At 42.6% G+C, this 16,037-nt stretch overlaps 1 protein-coding gene across 3 annotated transcripts in view; it reads left to right on the top strand.

The window, feature by feature from the left end:
• Positions 1-9,960, top strand: part of GARNL3 (GTPase activating Rap/RanGAP domain like 3) — a 209,217-nt gene extending 199,257 nt beyond the window's left edge. For 2 of the 3 annotated variants that reach the window (XM_050926719.1, XM_050926718.1), the window contains 4 exons: positions 4,851-5,060; positions 5,404-5,515; positions 7,192-7,344; positions 7,812-9,959. In XM_050926719.1, the coding sequence (XP_050782676.1) occupies positions 4,851-5,060; positions 5,404-5,515; positions 7,192-7,344; positions 7,812-7,899 (563 nt within the window). In that variant the 3' untranslated portion in view covers positions 7,900-9,959. Of the gene's footprint in view, positions 1-4,850; positions 5,061-5,403; positions 5,516-7,191; positions 7,345-7,811 lie in introns of all 3 variants that reach the window. The other variant, XM_050926716.1, reaches the window with a different exon arrangement.
• The last annotated feature ends 6,077 nt before the right edge of the window (positions 9,961-16,037 follow it).

The raw sequence follows: 16,037 nt of genomic DNA, 5'->3' as shown, positions 1-16,037 counted from the left end.
TATGTCTGATTTTTGTAAGTAAGTAGTTAAGTGAGGGGAAATTTGGGAGTTTCAAGGAAAATCAGGCTTTTGAAAGAGGTACGGTAGTCCTGGAAAGGTTGAGAGCCACTGCTGTACATCTCTCTGGCTCAGTTAAATATGCTTCTGCTGCTATATAGCTGTGATAGAAAACAACGGAAAGTAATAATTTTAGTTCTTCAAGTGCTTGCTCATGTCCATTCCATGTTAGGTGTGTGTGCTCACCACATGCAGCAGTGCCACAAGTTTTTCCTTCAGTGGTATCCGTAGGGGACTGGGTCTGGCGCCCACTGGAGTGACGTGTGTATGCTGTAGTATAAGGGGCGCCACTGGCTCCCCCCCACTCTCAGTTCATTCTTATCACCAGTGATGGTGATAGTACATTCCTTTGCTTCCGAAAACCTTTTTTTCTGTAGAAGTGTTCATTCCAAACCTTTCTATTGTACATAGTTATATCAACTAGTATTAGTTCCCTTAGTGTGTTTTAGTTGTCCCAGATGGGACTTAGACTTGGGACAGAGCATGCCCCACTCCCTGGGCTTTAAGAACTGCGACTGCTGTAAGAAACCCATGCCCATCAGTGACCCCCCCACACACCAGTCATTTAAGGTGTTTGGGAGAATCTCATGTCAGCGACAGGTGTCGAATCTGCAAGAGCTTTAAGCCTCGCGCTAAGAAAGAGTAAGACATCCAACTTGAAGCACTCCTTATGGAGTCAGTGCTGACACCATCGGAGCATCTGAGATCAGACTCCACACCCAGCACCATAGTGTCAGTGCGAAGCGGCCCGTGTGTGCCATCATCAGACAGATGACAATCCACCTCCCCGGCACCAAGCAGTAAAAAGAGGAAGACTGGGAGGGCAAGGAGAGGGAAGGAGGCAAGCCTAGACACAACGAATGGTGGCTCATTGCTTCCAAGTGGGAGTCGGGCCCTAGCTTCAGTTGAGCAGATTAGCCCATCCCGGAATGTGCCGGCCACCCCGGACAGTAGCATGACAGTCCGGCACCTGGCAATGCCGTTGACCCCAGAGACCCTACAGGCAGCGCAGGAAAGTTGTCCCTCCCGGTGCCGCCCACACTGTCTACAGCAGCTCCCACATCAAGGAGTAAGCCTGCCCTTGGACCACGACCTCAATCCCCATCAATGCGGTACTGCTCACCACGTTAGGGAGCATCCCGCCAGCGCTCGCCTGTGCAGACCCACCATGCCTCAGACATAGGGCTACATATCAACTGGAGCCCTCGGCACAGGTCTCCAGGCTCCGGCCATCATTCTGCAGGTTCAACGCCTCAATCACCGATGGTATGGTATAGTGTTACTGAGGCACGTTCATCCCCACGACCCTGATCCCGGGAGTGTTGCTCACCTTCAGATTGCTGCCGCTGTAGCGGTAATCTCCATCAAGACTCTTGGTATCCGTCACCGGCCTATAGCCAGAGGTTGCTATACCAGCATCAACACTCGTCATCGCAGCGTTGGTCACTCTCTTACTCCCGCTTCCACTCTATAGGCTGAAAGCGGTTGGGAACTGCTTGGTGTAGAATGCCATGGTACCGTCATGGATCAGCCAAATGCCGATGCCAGTCACCAGGATCTCGACGCAGTGGATTATCTCCCACACACAGATCCCACTCAGAGTGTGGCGGTGGACACAGCCGGACCAAGACGCCTGGTCGGCCTTAGTGTGGTCCCGGTCTCCGGAATATGGCCCTCCATCCCTGGGCTTGGAGTTGGACCAGGAACCCCGATAGGTGGCAACACCGGTACTCCCTGTCAGCACTTCCATGGCCACAGGATCAATGGCCATGCTGTGGCACCTTTGAAACCTGTGTGATTCACGCAGCCGCCCCAAAGGCATAAGTCAGTGTCAGGAGTCTTTGACAAGTTCTCTGCCTTGGTCTCCTGCCCACCTGAGACGGAGGCTGCTGTGCCTGTGACCCCCCATGTCCAACAGATGGGGAAGAAGGCCATGCCGAGCAGGTCATAGATGTGGGGACTCTTGCTGCACCTACATCCTCTTCCTCATCCCGCAGTGAGGCCATCATGGGACCCCCGCCTATGGCACCCAGGACAATGGCACAGCTCATCAGAAGATTTTGAGGAGGGTAGCCTCAAACTTGGGACTAGAAACCGAGGAGCTAAAGGAGCCCCTGGACATCCTCTTCAACATTCTCAGCTCCGTAACACTTGCTAGAATCATGCTGCTAGTACATGAGGGGGAGGCCAAGATTGCCAAGACCCTCTGGCAGACTTCCGCATCTATACCCCCATTTTCCAAGTGGGCGGAGCGCAAGTACTATGTCCTTGCTAAAGGGTATAAATACCTGTATACCCACCTTCCCCGAACTCGCTAGTAGTGTCCGCTGTCAATGAGCGGGAAAGACAGGGACAACCAGAGGCTATTCCCAAAAATAAGGAGCTGAAAAAGTTGGACATATTTGGGAGAAAGGTTTGTTCATCATTGAGCCTACCTGGAGTCTCTGTCACCGGGGGCCAGTGACTGGGAAGCAGCGTTGGCAGCATCCACTGTGCCCTCATCAACTAGAGATTGGAATTCCTGCTGCTTATCCGGGAGGAGGAATTCAGTGAATTGGGCCAATGTTGGATGTGAGTGGGAATCACATTTGGCCAGTGTGGCTTCGTAACTCGTAATGCGGAATTGTTGTCCTACTGAGGAATAGACCTTATGCCCAATAAAGTCAAGTTTTTTTGGCTGCACGATCCAGTGGGTTACAGTGGAAGTGGTGGTGTTGGGCATGCTCCATGGCCACTTAGACTACCAAGGAATTACAGAGTGGGTGTTGGAAAAGGAAGTCCATACCCATGATTGGCACAGAGTAGGTGTACATGATGCCAGCTGGAGAATGACATTAGGGATGGGCAGGGCATTGTGAGTGGAGCCTGGAGGCTGAAGGATATCCCAGAATTGATCCTGAGGGTGCTGGATGTCCTCTATGGGAAGATTGTGATCATTGGCCATGCATCGCAAGAGGGCTTGATATTAGGCATGGTCATCTATAGGAGAGCGGGTGGGGAGGGTATGAGAGCATCATCCAGGGAGGAGGAGGCACTTGTGTTGACCCTGGTGCCAGCGGTTCCAGAGGCACCATTGTTGCGGGCAGGTTTAGTGGAATGGGAGCATCCGCAGGAGAATCATAGGTTGCAGTAGTTGACAGAGAACGTTAGTGATGCATCCACCATTGGTATGGGTCCCAGCTGCCCAATAGGGCCAGGCATATGAGGTCGCTTGGAACCGATGGTTCCCTTGGGTAGGTGAACCACGGATCCATGAAGTGCCCATAATGTGAAGGATAGGGTGGTCCTCTAGTATCTGGGCTGTATGAGTGGGCAGGAGAGAAAGGCAGGTCCAGCAGAGGTAGAGCCATTGGAGCAGTGCATTGGAGAGCCCACAAACAGGAGCAGCAGCTCAGCCGTGGGTGTTAATGGGGACAGGCATCCTAGTGTGTGCAGGGCCAGGTGGGAGACCCCCAATGGTCCTGGCAGAGTGGACAGTGACAGTGGTGAAGGCTGAAATGCCTCCTGGTTGAAGTTGTCATCGCAGGAACAGGGTGCCAAGACTTATGCTCCAAGCAGGACTTCCTTAACTGGAGGGCCTCCTCTTCTGCACGCAACTTTTCAGCTGACCTGGCACAGCTCAGGGAGGAAAAGCTGCCCTTCAGAGCAATCTCCATCAGGGATCTTCCCTTGTGTCCATGCAAGTGCTTCTTACGAGCATGGTGCTTGGAAGGATGTGGAGGTGCCACTGGTGCTGGGTGGGATGGGCTTGGAGCGGAGCTGACTGCCAGGCAGAACGGTGGTCCATCAGTGCTGGTTCCTGTGGAGGAAGTGGGTACATATCCCCCTCCATTAGGAATTTGCGGAGATGAAGCTCACAAGCTTCCTGAGTTCTAGGCAGGAAGGAGCAGCAGATGGAAAAGCATGTAGCTACGTGAGCTTCACCCAGACAGTATAGGCATCATCAATGTTCTGGGAATTCCTACAGCTAATTCCTAACTAAACTAACAACTTCAAGGTAAGGGAAAATGAGGATGGACAACTACTCTATAACTAACTATATACAGTATACCATCAGAGACTACAATTTTTAAAAGAATAGCAATGAAGATAGAGAAATGAGGGTTCTGACTATGGCCATGCAGCGGTAAGAGAGAACTGGAGTGTTGTCAACCCGCACAGCTTCTTAAAGCCTCGGACGCACTGTGTGGTGGATGCACATCTGAATCAACAGGTACTAATATGACCAGCTCCGGCGCATGGCACGCATGCCCATCCGTGATTGGAATCCACATAGGGACCATCATTCGAAGAAGAACTTATAGCACAGTTTCAGAGTTATGAAGTATCAGTAACAGTATTAGTTTAAGCAATGCTACCAAAAAAGCAGGGCTACAAAGAGGTACACATGTCCCTGTGAAGTTACTGCCCAGTTGTTCATAGTGGATCTCTGATGGTAACATTGAAAAGGGGATATTGCATCCCCATTGTCTTCAACTGGCATATAAACTATTTTAAGAAAGGGAACAGCAATCCTTGTTTTCCCCTCATCTTGTGCTCTATATCAATAAAATGCTATCGTCACTCCACTATAAAATCTACTCTGCTAAAAGCATCTACTGTCTAGTTCCAGTGTACTTTTATGTCCAATCGTCTGTTTATTTATATGGTAAGCACTGCAGGTAAATGGCCATGTCTATGTTATGACCAGCTGAACATGTTGTCACCACTCAAGTGATAAAAAGTAATGTGTCCAATTATTATTACTGTGAAAATATGAAAATCTCTTTCTGGTTGTTTTTTCTGTGTTTCAGGTGAAGTTCAGTATAAAAACTTATACAAAATTCCTCTCAGTAACCTGGTTGGGAGGAGCATTGAACGACCTCTGAAGTCACCATTAGTCCCCAAGGCTATCACCACCTCAACTTCCAGTGTTGCTGCCTCAGCTCCTGTCAGTCACTCATTATCTTTGTCTCGTATGGAAATTAAAGAAATTGCAAGCAGGACACGCAAGGAACTGCTGGGTAAAGATTCTCGATTGATACAATCAATTCCCAATTATACTACCTGGAGTCTCTGTCACCCATTTAGATTTCTGGAGTGACATATAGCAGAAAATACTACAAAAATAAAAGGTCAGCTGGTGAAAAAAACAGCCTCTTTGTGAAAAGGCTACATGCTTTAAAGAAAACATTAAATACTTTGGTAATCGGGTGTCCGATTAGCTAATGCACAGAGTAGGTCTGTACTCTAACCCAGTCGTAACGTAGCCAGTGTCTGAAGCCAATGAAGGGTATTGTATCTATAACAGATCCATGAATGTTTAATCTCTTTTCTGAAAGCTAAGTCTTTTATTCCTTTATTGAGGCCTCTTGGATGAGAAAGTTCCCAAATCAGAAGTAGCACAGAAGCAAAAGAAGGTTCATCGAAAACCATCAGACCACAAGCAGGGAGCAATAAGGTCAACAAGCAGTGACAGGTAAAGAGGAGGATTTAAAAATTAGAATCCTTGGGTCCTGACCCTGAGTGGGGCTGCTGGGCTGTACTGTAACACTAATGATAATTTTAAACTGTAAACTGTTTAAAAAAAATTGTCCATAACGCTGCCCCGATAGTGTCAGAACTGGGACCAGTAATAATTTTGGCTAAGGATTATCTATATTTTCATATCATCTCTAGTTTCTAGGTGTTCATAGCCTTTTTGAATTATATCTGCCTGTATACCTAGGAACCAAATCATGGACCTATGAACAAAACCAGACCAAATGGGCCTTGATAAGGTAACTACCATGTTTGGGCCTCCCTCAAAAGGATTTTGGCAAACAGATTTGCAGATTATGGATTCACTGGTGTGACAGGGTCAGGCCAGACAGCTACAGGAGAGTGCAGGAAGGAAGGTATTAGCCTCAGGATAAGCAGGCCCCTCTTCCCTGGTAACTGAGCAGGGGTTAGTCCAGGTTAATTAGGACACCTGGAGTCAATTAAAAACCTGCCAGAATGGATTAAAAGCCTTCCCCCACTGCAAGTCGGGGTGATAGGCGTGAGAGTGAAGGAGAGCTGAGTGGTGCGGAAGCTAACAGGGACCAGGGGAAAATCCCACAGGTATAGAGACTGGAGAGAAACCCTACCCTAAGCACGAGCTAAGGACCCTTTTCCAGGGCCAAAGACCTGAAAAAAGGACCCTGCCAGAGGGGAGAGACTGAGCCGTGCATTTGGTGTGGTGCTGCCATGCCCAGAAGGATTACCAGAGACTAGAGGCTCTCTCTGCCCCAGCAAGACAGTCGGGAGGAACCCTGCCCAAGAAAAGTGGGGACAATAAGCCAAAGAGTGTGGGGAAGTAACCTATGGAAGCTAGCAGATTTCATAGAAACTGGTAGCATGAGGCTGCTACTTGTTGGGGCCCAGAGTAGAGGGTGGGACCAGGCCTCTCCCCACCCCCCTTTCCTCCCACTCGATGTCCACCAAGCAAGCCAGAAGCCCCAGTGAAGCAGTGAGGGCCTAGTAGGCCCAGAAATGGGAAGGCCGCTTGGAGACAGAATTTCCCCACCCATCGTAAACTGAGGAGGGTGGATTCTGAGAGAGGAGACGCTATCCTGACCCACCGCTAGAAAGAAGTGTGGGACCTCACTAAAGTGGAGAAAAAACCCTGTTCCCTCTTCTCCACAGTTCTGCTGCATATATAGAATTTCTCTAAACTGCCTTCCCCTCAGCCCTCTTGCTCCCTGCATACTCAGTGCACTACAGAATCTACACTTGAGAAGAGCAAAGGCAGGATTTGGTCCAGACAATGACTGACTGGTGATTTTTTTCATTAACACAATTTTAAATTACAGAGGATAAAAGTAAATTGATTTAAATATTTTGACTAGAAATGACAATATAAAATATGTGTTTGAGATGCCATCCATGAACATTAACTGCTGGGGATATTTGATTGTCTGTAAACTTGATATTTTTGTGCATTTTCTATTGTCCAGATTGGTGGGAATATGAGAGAATACGCTGAAAAATCAGAGTTAAAAGGAAAGGGGTCAAACTATTCCAAGGTCATAGATCTGTCTTTAGACTAACCTGGTTGCGCCCAGAGATAACTGTTCTTTTGCTTCTTGCTTTGATCTAAGTGTTTTCACAGAGATTTTGCCTTCCTTTCTGCAGAATAATTTCAAGCTCTTTTGAAAGCAGTTCTGAAGGGCGTCACCTTTCCACTAGTTCAGATCCTGATACTGCAGCAAACCGGGAGGAGAGCCCACCATCTAGCAGTCTATTTCATCTCACTACTTCATTTGATGAAGACATCATTGACTTGAAGTGAAGACAATCTTAAGTCCCTTATTCTCTCCTTTTCCTTTTCTTACGACTCTGAAGGCCTTATAGCAATGTCACAACACTGCTTTTAGTGATAACATATGGCTGGAAATAGAGTTGGTGAATATTCTCTACAGAACCAAACTGGGTGAAGCTTTTTTGCCCTCTTTATGTATGCCTTTCTCAGTTAAAGAACCAGTGGTTTGTACTGTAGCAAGGTGGTAGATATCAGTGGTAGTTTTAGGATGATAATTTTAAGTAAATAAAAGGATTCATTTTTATTCTGTCTGAACTTATGTTTGGAGTACATGAATGAGAGTAACACTTAGCTGTGTTATTTACAGCCGCTGATATTACAAATTGTTCCATAGCCCAGTGTGTCATGTAGAAAGATGATCTTTATAAAGAAAATTAATTTATTCCAATTTTTTTAAAAGATAAAAACAAACTTGTGACAAAGTTCTTTTCAGCCAGGATCATCTATCCTTGAAGTGGTACTGTTCTGTTATAATGTTTACTGAAGAACTAAGGATATTCTATGAAGATCAGGTAAGATAAAGCATACATTTTTAACAGTGAGAGTAAATTACAGAGAATAAAGTGAATGTTTTTCTAAAAGTTCTGCTCTCAGAATTATTTTGTGTAAGTTAAATGGCCTGTGTTATACAGGAGGTGAGACTAGATGATCACAATGGTCCCTTCAGGCCTTGGAATCTATGAATAAGATACAAATATGCTTTCTTAGCTCTCATCTTTCCATGTACATTTTTTCTGAGAGGGACCCGAAAACAAGATTTAGAGTAAAAATTCCAGAATGCGGAGAATTTTGTAGAAAAATATTAACTTTCAAATTATTCACCTAAAAATTGAAAATCAAAGATAAAGGAAGAAAGAGATGCATCAGGCTAACAAAGCAACTGGAATATTATCCCTGTTATATACCTGCAGACTTCTTGAAAACACAGTATGTAGGATGCAGCATCTGATTTTGCGTTTCATTTTCTATCAATGTTTTGACTTGCAGATAAACCTCCTGTTAACATGCAGGCATCTGTATTTGTTGCTATTTGCTTGTGCATTAGCTGTTTAAATTATAATATTTTAGACTGCTCCAAATAGCTACATTTTGCTGAGTGAATCCAGGCTGAAATTTCACTGAACAGCTAGGTTTTTGTGATGAAATAGTAACAATAAACCTTTTGATGTATGAAGGACAGATTTCACCTACAAAATGATTCTTGAGACCTTTCCTGCATTTTCTGTATGCCAAAAAATCAATTTGCAACAAAAATCAAAATGTTTTGCCTTTTCATGAAATTGTGTGAAGTTTTCCTCCTTTTTTACTTAAAGATGTTAGCTCTGTTTACAAGTTATTTCTTGTTCCATAATTAGAAATAGTTCAGCATCTTCATTATTTTAGGGATGGCGTGCTGGTGTCATAGTTTGTTTCCTTCTTAGCATGAACAGCTGAAAACTTGTGTCTTTTAAATGAGTGTATCAGAATATAATCCAGTTTCCTGCCTAGTACTCTGTTACCAACCTTTTACTAGTATAGGTAGCTGCTAATTTCTCCACCAAGAAAATATTAGTTAACTTCATTTAAAGGATCATTTCTTATTCTCAGCTGTAACAGCTGATCAAGGAAAGAAGCAATATTTTCAGCTGCAATCATTCTTTCAGTAGAATAAAGTATTTTAACCAGTGATTAGTATTACTGTATTTTTAAACAAGTAAATCTGTGTGTTGTAATTCTAAGAAAAAGCATATAAGAAAAGCGAGCTGAAATTGTTTGCCAGAGATTTCAACTCTTGTGAGAAAGCATTCCACAATCGCTGGAAAGAGCTTATACACCCTATACAATTTACCAGTTCAGTTAAGGTTGAAAAATTAAGCTGAAAGATGCAAAGAGTGGCACTTACTTTTGATGGAGTCTGGGGCCCTGTTGTGTGTGTGAAAGGCAGTATTTCTTTATACAACTATTTCAGGGCAGACCATGTTAGCATGCAAGTGAACGTGTATGGGGGCTCATTGCACCCGCTTTAGGAGCACTAATTGCACTAACATCTCATCCTGAAAGAAACAATAATATTTTCTTTCCCTTTCTTTATCCTCAGCCTTGTTCCCTTATGTTGCTTCTGTCGTGTTAGTTGTACGTGCATATGCTCATGGGTTATTTTGGAGCCTATACTCGTGTCGCAAACTCAGGCTTTAGTTAAAATAAAATTTTAACTGGAAATTTTGTTTTGGTTTGTCAAAATATTAAATTGTAAATTGAAATAGCTCATGGAACTCTTCTCTTCTTCTGATATTCTAGCAGAGTCCACACAACTCAGCATATAAAAATTAGCATTGGCTAGAGCCTGATGCTGCTGAGGGAGCTAAAAGGGCATATTGAAAGGACTTAGCAAAGAGCTGCATAATCAGTAGGGCTGTCAAGCGATTGAAAAAATTAATCATGCGATTAAAAAAAATTAATCACGTAATTAATTGCACGGTTAAACAATAATAGAATACCATTTATTTAAATATTTTTGATGTTTTCTACATTTTCAAATATATTGATGTCAATTACAACACAGAATACAAAGTGTACAGTGCTCATTTTATATTTATTTTTTATTACAAATATTTGCACTGTAAAAAAACAAAAGAAAGTATTTTAAAATCACCTAATACAAGTAATCTAGTGCAGTCTCTTTATCATGAAAGGTGAATTTACAAATGTAGAATTATGTACCAAAAAACTGGATTCAGAAATAAAACATGTAAAATGTTAGAACCTGTAAGTCCACTCAGTCCTACTTCTTGTTCAGCCAATCGCTCAGACAAACAAGTTTGTTTTATATTTGCAGGCGATAATGCTGCCCGTTTCTTATTTACAATGTCACCTGAAAGTGAGAACAGGCATTCGCATGGCACTGTTATAGCCAGCATCGCAAGATATTTACGTGCCAGATGCACTAAAGATTCATATGTCCCTTCATGCTTCAGCCACCATTCCAGGCTGATGGCAGGTTCTGCTCAATAACAATCCAGAGCAGTGCGGACTGATGCATGTTCATTTTCATTATCTGAGTCAGATGCCACCCACAGAAGGTTGTTTTTTTTTTTGATCGTTTGGGTTCTGTAGTTTCCACATCAGAGTGTTGCTCTTTTTAAGACTTCTGAAAGCAAGCACCACACCTTGTTTCACTCAGATTTTGGAAGGCACTTCAGATTCTTAAACCTCAGGTCGAGTGCTGTAGCTATCTTTAGAAATCTCACATTGGTACCTTCTTTGCGTACTTGTGGCACCTTAGAGACTAACAAATTTATTTGAGCATAAGCTTTCGTGGGCTACAGCCCACTTCATCGGATTCATAGAATGGAACATATAGTGAGGATATATACACAGAGAACATGAAAAGGTGGGAGTTGCCCAACCACCTCTAGAAGGCTAATTAAGATGAACTGTTGTCAGCAGGAGAAAAAAACTTTTGTAGTGATAATCAAGATAGCCCATTTAAGACAGGTTGACAAGAAGTTGTGAGGATACTTAACATGGAGAAGTAGATTCAATGTGTGTAATGGCTCAGCCATTGCCAGTCTCTTATTTAAGCCTAAATTAATTGTATCTAGTTTGCATATCAATTCAAGTTCAGCTCTCGTTGGAGTCTGTTTTTGAAGGTTTTCTGTTGCAAAATTGCCACCTTTAAATTTGTTACTGAATGGCCAGGGAAGTTGAAGTGGTCTCCTACTGTTTTTTTAATGTTATGATTCCTGATGTCAGATTTGTGTCCATGTATTCTTTTGCGTAGAGACTGTCTGGTGAACCAGTGAAATTGTTGCATGCAAAATTAGCTATAAAGGCAGTGATTGGTCAATTTACCTCTGATACCACAATGGTCTAGGACTCCTGGCACAGCATAGATACGTTTTACTATAGTTGTACCCAGCATGGATGTAATTTGTAAAGTTAAAATGACTGAGAACGTAAAATTTGGATGGCAACAGCCTGCTACTATGACTGATGACTAAACCTGGTGATATTCTGAAAAAAAAGAGCCCTCAACCATGCTTGTAGCTGATTTCATTGCTTCATACTGACTCGGCCAGTCTGATGTCACCGTTTTTCAGAGAGCTCTGCCTTAGGGCAGGGTGTGGTACACGTGGCATTACGACCCCTCAAGGGCAGGATTTGCCCACCTTGCTGTTCCAAGTGCATGTTCCCTGGATTTATGTCAGCCTGTAGTCTGCCTTTTGGGTAATTGTAATGCCCTCTTAAATTGTAGCCCCATTGGTCCCAGGATAGTAGACACACAGGGTTGCTGAGGTAATATCTTTTATTGGACCAACTTGAAGTTACTACCTCACCCACCTTGGTTCTTTAAAGCTCTCTCAAGTCCATCATTGAGGTCAGGTATGCTTGGCTATTCTAAAGACTTGCGCTGCCTTGCAAATTATTTCTTTTCAGTAGCATGAAGCAAAATGCTTGTAAAGAGCAACACGATCTTTTGATAGCTTGTGGCTCACTAGTCTGCCTCATGCCATACTGGGCACAATCATATGCCTAAGCATTTGGCTGGAATACATTTTAGAAAACACACTCAAGTTTATTAACACTGTCCATCAACAGCTAGGTTTAGACTCCTCCTTATAAGACAGGAAATTAAAAACCATGTGTTGGCACATACATTTATAATATTTAAAGGGTATTCCTTTCCCCTTTCAGTGTGTTCTCACATCATGTTTGTAGCTTTCTATCTGTGAGAATGAACAAGAAATTGAAAATGAATATTGCTGTGGTAGTTAATACACCCAGTGGTTGCCACTTTAGCTAAAGAAATCTTTTCTCACTGCCCTTCTGGTGTTGGTGAATGCGCTCTTATGGATTTTGTTTTGTGATGGAATAACTTCGACCTTGAGAAATTTAGATTTCATTTCTAATATACAGGAAATTCTGATGTTTGAGCCTGCAGCAAATGTCTTTATTAGCAGCCAGGTTACTAAACGTATTTTTTAGCATTGTGACTACAGCACTGCACCTGCGCCAGCCTGTATAACGCATGTCTGCTTTGCCCTAGTCCCCTACTAGTGACATTCAGCTGACCAACAACAGCCTTTGTTTATCTGTGTAAATGTGAATTTATGCCAATATTATGAACCTTGAGGAAAAAAGAAAACAGGAATATTTTTGCACATTTATTTACTGCCTCTTGTTTAAGTATTTATCTAGTTGAATGGAAGATGTTAGGATTCTAAGGTGTGTACAAAGCAGTTTGTGTCAACCCTGATTTTTTTTTTTGTTGAAGTGCTTGAATGTTAGCAGTGGGTTATGTACCTCAATGATTATGTACTGTTAGACTGTTGCTGAACCTTTTGATCTAAAAATTAACTACCACCAAGTGTCTTAAAATCTATTGTATTGCCACTGTTTTTAATTGCAAGTAATGTATATGTACCATGTTTTGAATGTAGCCTGTAAAGAAAGGGAACCGTTACTATAATAACTAAAGCTGTTTTAAGTGCAACAGGCCATTGTTGTGAAGGAGCAGCAGGTACTTTTTTGTTCATTGAGCTGTAATAAATATTTATGAAATTTGACATGAGCCTATTGTTTCCTTGGTATTTACTAATGAATCACTGGACAGTGGTTTTCTTTCCTTTTCAAAGGTGGTAGTTTCCAAGTTCTGACTTATGTTGGTCATTCTTCTGTAGTCTGGAAGGAGTGGTGCTATTCTCATAAGGGGCAACTTTGAGTCCCTGTTTAAATGTTTTGGGATTTTTTTTTTCCTTAAGAGATGTTATTAGTCAGTTCAGAGGAGAAGACATGTATCAGCAGGGTTTGAACAGAAGCCCTTCCTGCACTGAAGGGTGTCTAAAGTAATATTCTTTGTTCTCCCCTCACATTCACTGGCAGGGTTCTGCACAGGGAGATGTCTCTGCTTTGGCACCTCTCATTCCCAGACTCGTGTGTGTGTGCGCGTGCGTGTGTCTGTCTAAGTCTTGTTATTTTAGATGGTCTTCATAAACACATTCATACTTTGCACTACAGTCAAGTTCTGTTTCAATTTCTCCTGTCACATTGTTTACAGAGTTGCTCCTTTCTGTTTGTCACATGCTTCTGTTTTCATTTCTAGCTTGTGGCCACAAATACTATATTTGCTGCATTTGATTGGTTTTGCACATTTTACTGACTCTGCTAATGTACAGTTCTTTACGGAAAGCTGCAGTTGTAGGGTTTGCTGACAGATTTGATCCCTTTGTGATATGGATGTTTTTGCCTTTTATTGCGAGCAGAAACCAACTTTCTGGCCCATCCAGCAATTGGCTGTACTGCTGAAGAATTTCCAATCCAGTCTTACTTCCCTGTCAAGTCTCTAACTCACTGATTTTTTTACTTTAGTCACAAACTGAACATTCATAGCATCCTGCTACATTTGTACAGCTCTCACTCAGCCAGCATTTTCTCGTTTTCCAGGAATGATTTAGCAAGCCTACAGCCTGACCTTCCTCTCAGTTACTCCTGATTTGCACCAGTCTAATGCCCTTGAAGTCAGTAGTTACACTGATGTTAATGAAAGGAGACCTGGGCCCATTACCTTTTAATTAAGTTATTCACTGAAAATATGTGCCTGTTTGCCCATGGTTTTCCAGGTGCGGGTAAAGGATCATTGCCCATTGAGACACATTTGAGCTCTTAAATGCAGGTTGGGTTGGAAGGTCTCCAAAGGCTGTGTGTTTAAGATGGATTTATTTAAAGTGCTTGAAATAAAAAATTGATGCATATATTTTATATATTAGTCAGACTGACTCAAGAATAATGCTGCAATGTGTGTTTAACACTATGTAACAACCTGAATGCTTCCTTGAGGTGGAATCCTGAACTGTGGGGAAGGGACTATGCCTACCTCAGTTTGTACAATGCCAATGGTGCCCTAAATAGCTAATGTAATAGAAATAGTAACTTTTGAGTGAAGCGCTGCAAAAAGGCTTGTAAAGGTGAAATGTGTAGCTAGTACCACTAGTTTTGGCTTTTGTTAGCTAGACAGACAGACTTGACATGCTGATGAGACTGTTATAGGATTATTTGTATTGTCATAGCAAAGGGAAACATGTACTTTTATTTCTAGTTAAACAGATGTGGCCAGTTTATCTGCCTGGATCAGCAATAGGGCCTGTCCCCTACTCAATATTCAGCCAGTTATTCCCTCCCCCCCCCCCCCGGTCTTAAATTTCTCTCTGGCCCTGTGTAGTAAGGGCCTGCGTATGCAACATTTGTTTGCAACTTAAGTATATGACCATTCTGTGCCTTCAGTGCTTTGATGGTTTTAGAAGGCAAACTCGATTTCTGCTCAGACAGGGACTGTATGTTTAAAGGGAAGGGGTCAAATTAAATGAGTCTGTTTGATGTGGAGGCTGACAGATGCAATGCACCTGATCTTTGAAGGCATTTCTGTGCAGCAGTCAAGTGGGAAGCTCTGGCACTATAGATCTGACACAGTAGCCTTGTGCCTGATGACCTCATTCAAGCAAAGAAAGATACTTAATTATCTTCTTTGCCATTAGGTCCTCTCTGCCCCTGCTCTCCATCGTGTGACTAAGATACAGGCAGAACCTAGTGCCTGAGACCACTGCAACTTTTTTTTTATCTAGCAGAAAATTGGTAGCGATGGCACTGTTTGAGCACAGGACATGGAGGGCTGAGGTCTATTCCTGGCTTGAACACGGATTCACTTTGTGACAGTGAACAAGTCCAGTAACCTTTCTGTGCTTCTAGTTTTCCCATTTATAAAATATGGCTAATACTTAACCAGATGGTGAAGTATTTTTTACTTTATACCACAGTCATCCATCCATATCAGCCATTCCACCTCTGGTGCAAAAAAGTGTCACTAGTGCTATTTCTCTGTCCCTCTATCTAGCTACTCTGTTCTGTCCCACTAATGAGAGAGGCCTCTTCAGTATCATTGCTAGCTGGCTCTTTAGCTCAGGCTTTTATAAGACTGTTAGTTATGCAAACAAAGTAACTCCAATGGAGAGTCTACTTATATGTACCGCTGATTAGATAAACTGTTTCTTAAAATCTAATTGTGTAATCTAGACACTACAATGAAATATTTTCTTTGTGCTTTCCCAGAATGGCAGGAGACCCTTATGTCCTTTTGAAAAGCAGTGAAATAGGAGATATTTCCATTAGATGACTATCCCTGTCAACCACAGTTGTTTTACATTGACAAATTTCTTTAAGATAGTTATGTTCTCGTAAAAAGTGTTCAGTAAGCTACTTAGAGAATCAATAATAGCAAATGTTATGGAAGCAGAACAGTGTATCAACAGCAGCTGTTAAGAAAGTACTACATAAAATGTGTATAGTTCAAGTAGCATAGGTTTACTAAGTAGTGTCAGTGCAAGGTAGGGCTAGTCTTGCTTATAGGGTTCTAGTCATAATGGCCAACTGTACTGAGATGGAAGTCTCCCACACAAGAGAAGTAAATACAGCAACAGTCTCATAACTGAACAGCTGATTAGGGTGTCTGATGTATAAGTAGTATTTTTTTCCTCCAAGGCCCAAAAGCTTTTTCAGCAGTTTGGCAAACTGAGCAGAAGCAACACACCTTCCAACTGTTAGCACCTCTGAAGATATTTATTTGAAATTTGAAGATGCTCTATTTTAGCCTGCTTTTCCCACAAGATTACAACTACATATCATGATA

The sequence above is a fragment of the Gopherus flavomarginatus genome, chromosome 17 (genome assembly GCF_025201925.1).
Source record: "Gopherus flavomarginatus isolate rGopFla2 chromosome 17, rGopFla2.mat.asm, whole genome shotgun sequence".
Lineage (NCBI taxonomy): Eukaryota > Metazoa > Chordata > Testudines > Testudinidae > Gopherus > Gopherus flavomarginatus.
This window is presented reverse-complemented; position numbering and strand designations above follow the sequence as displayed.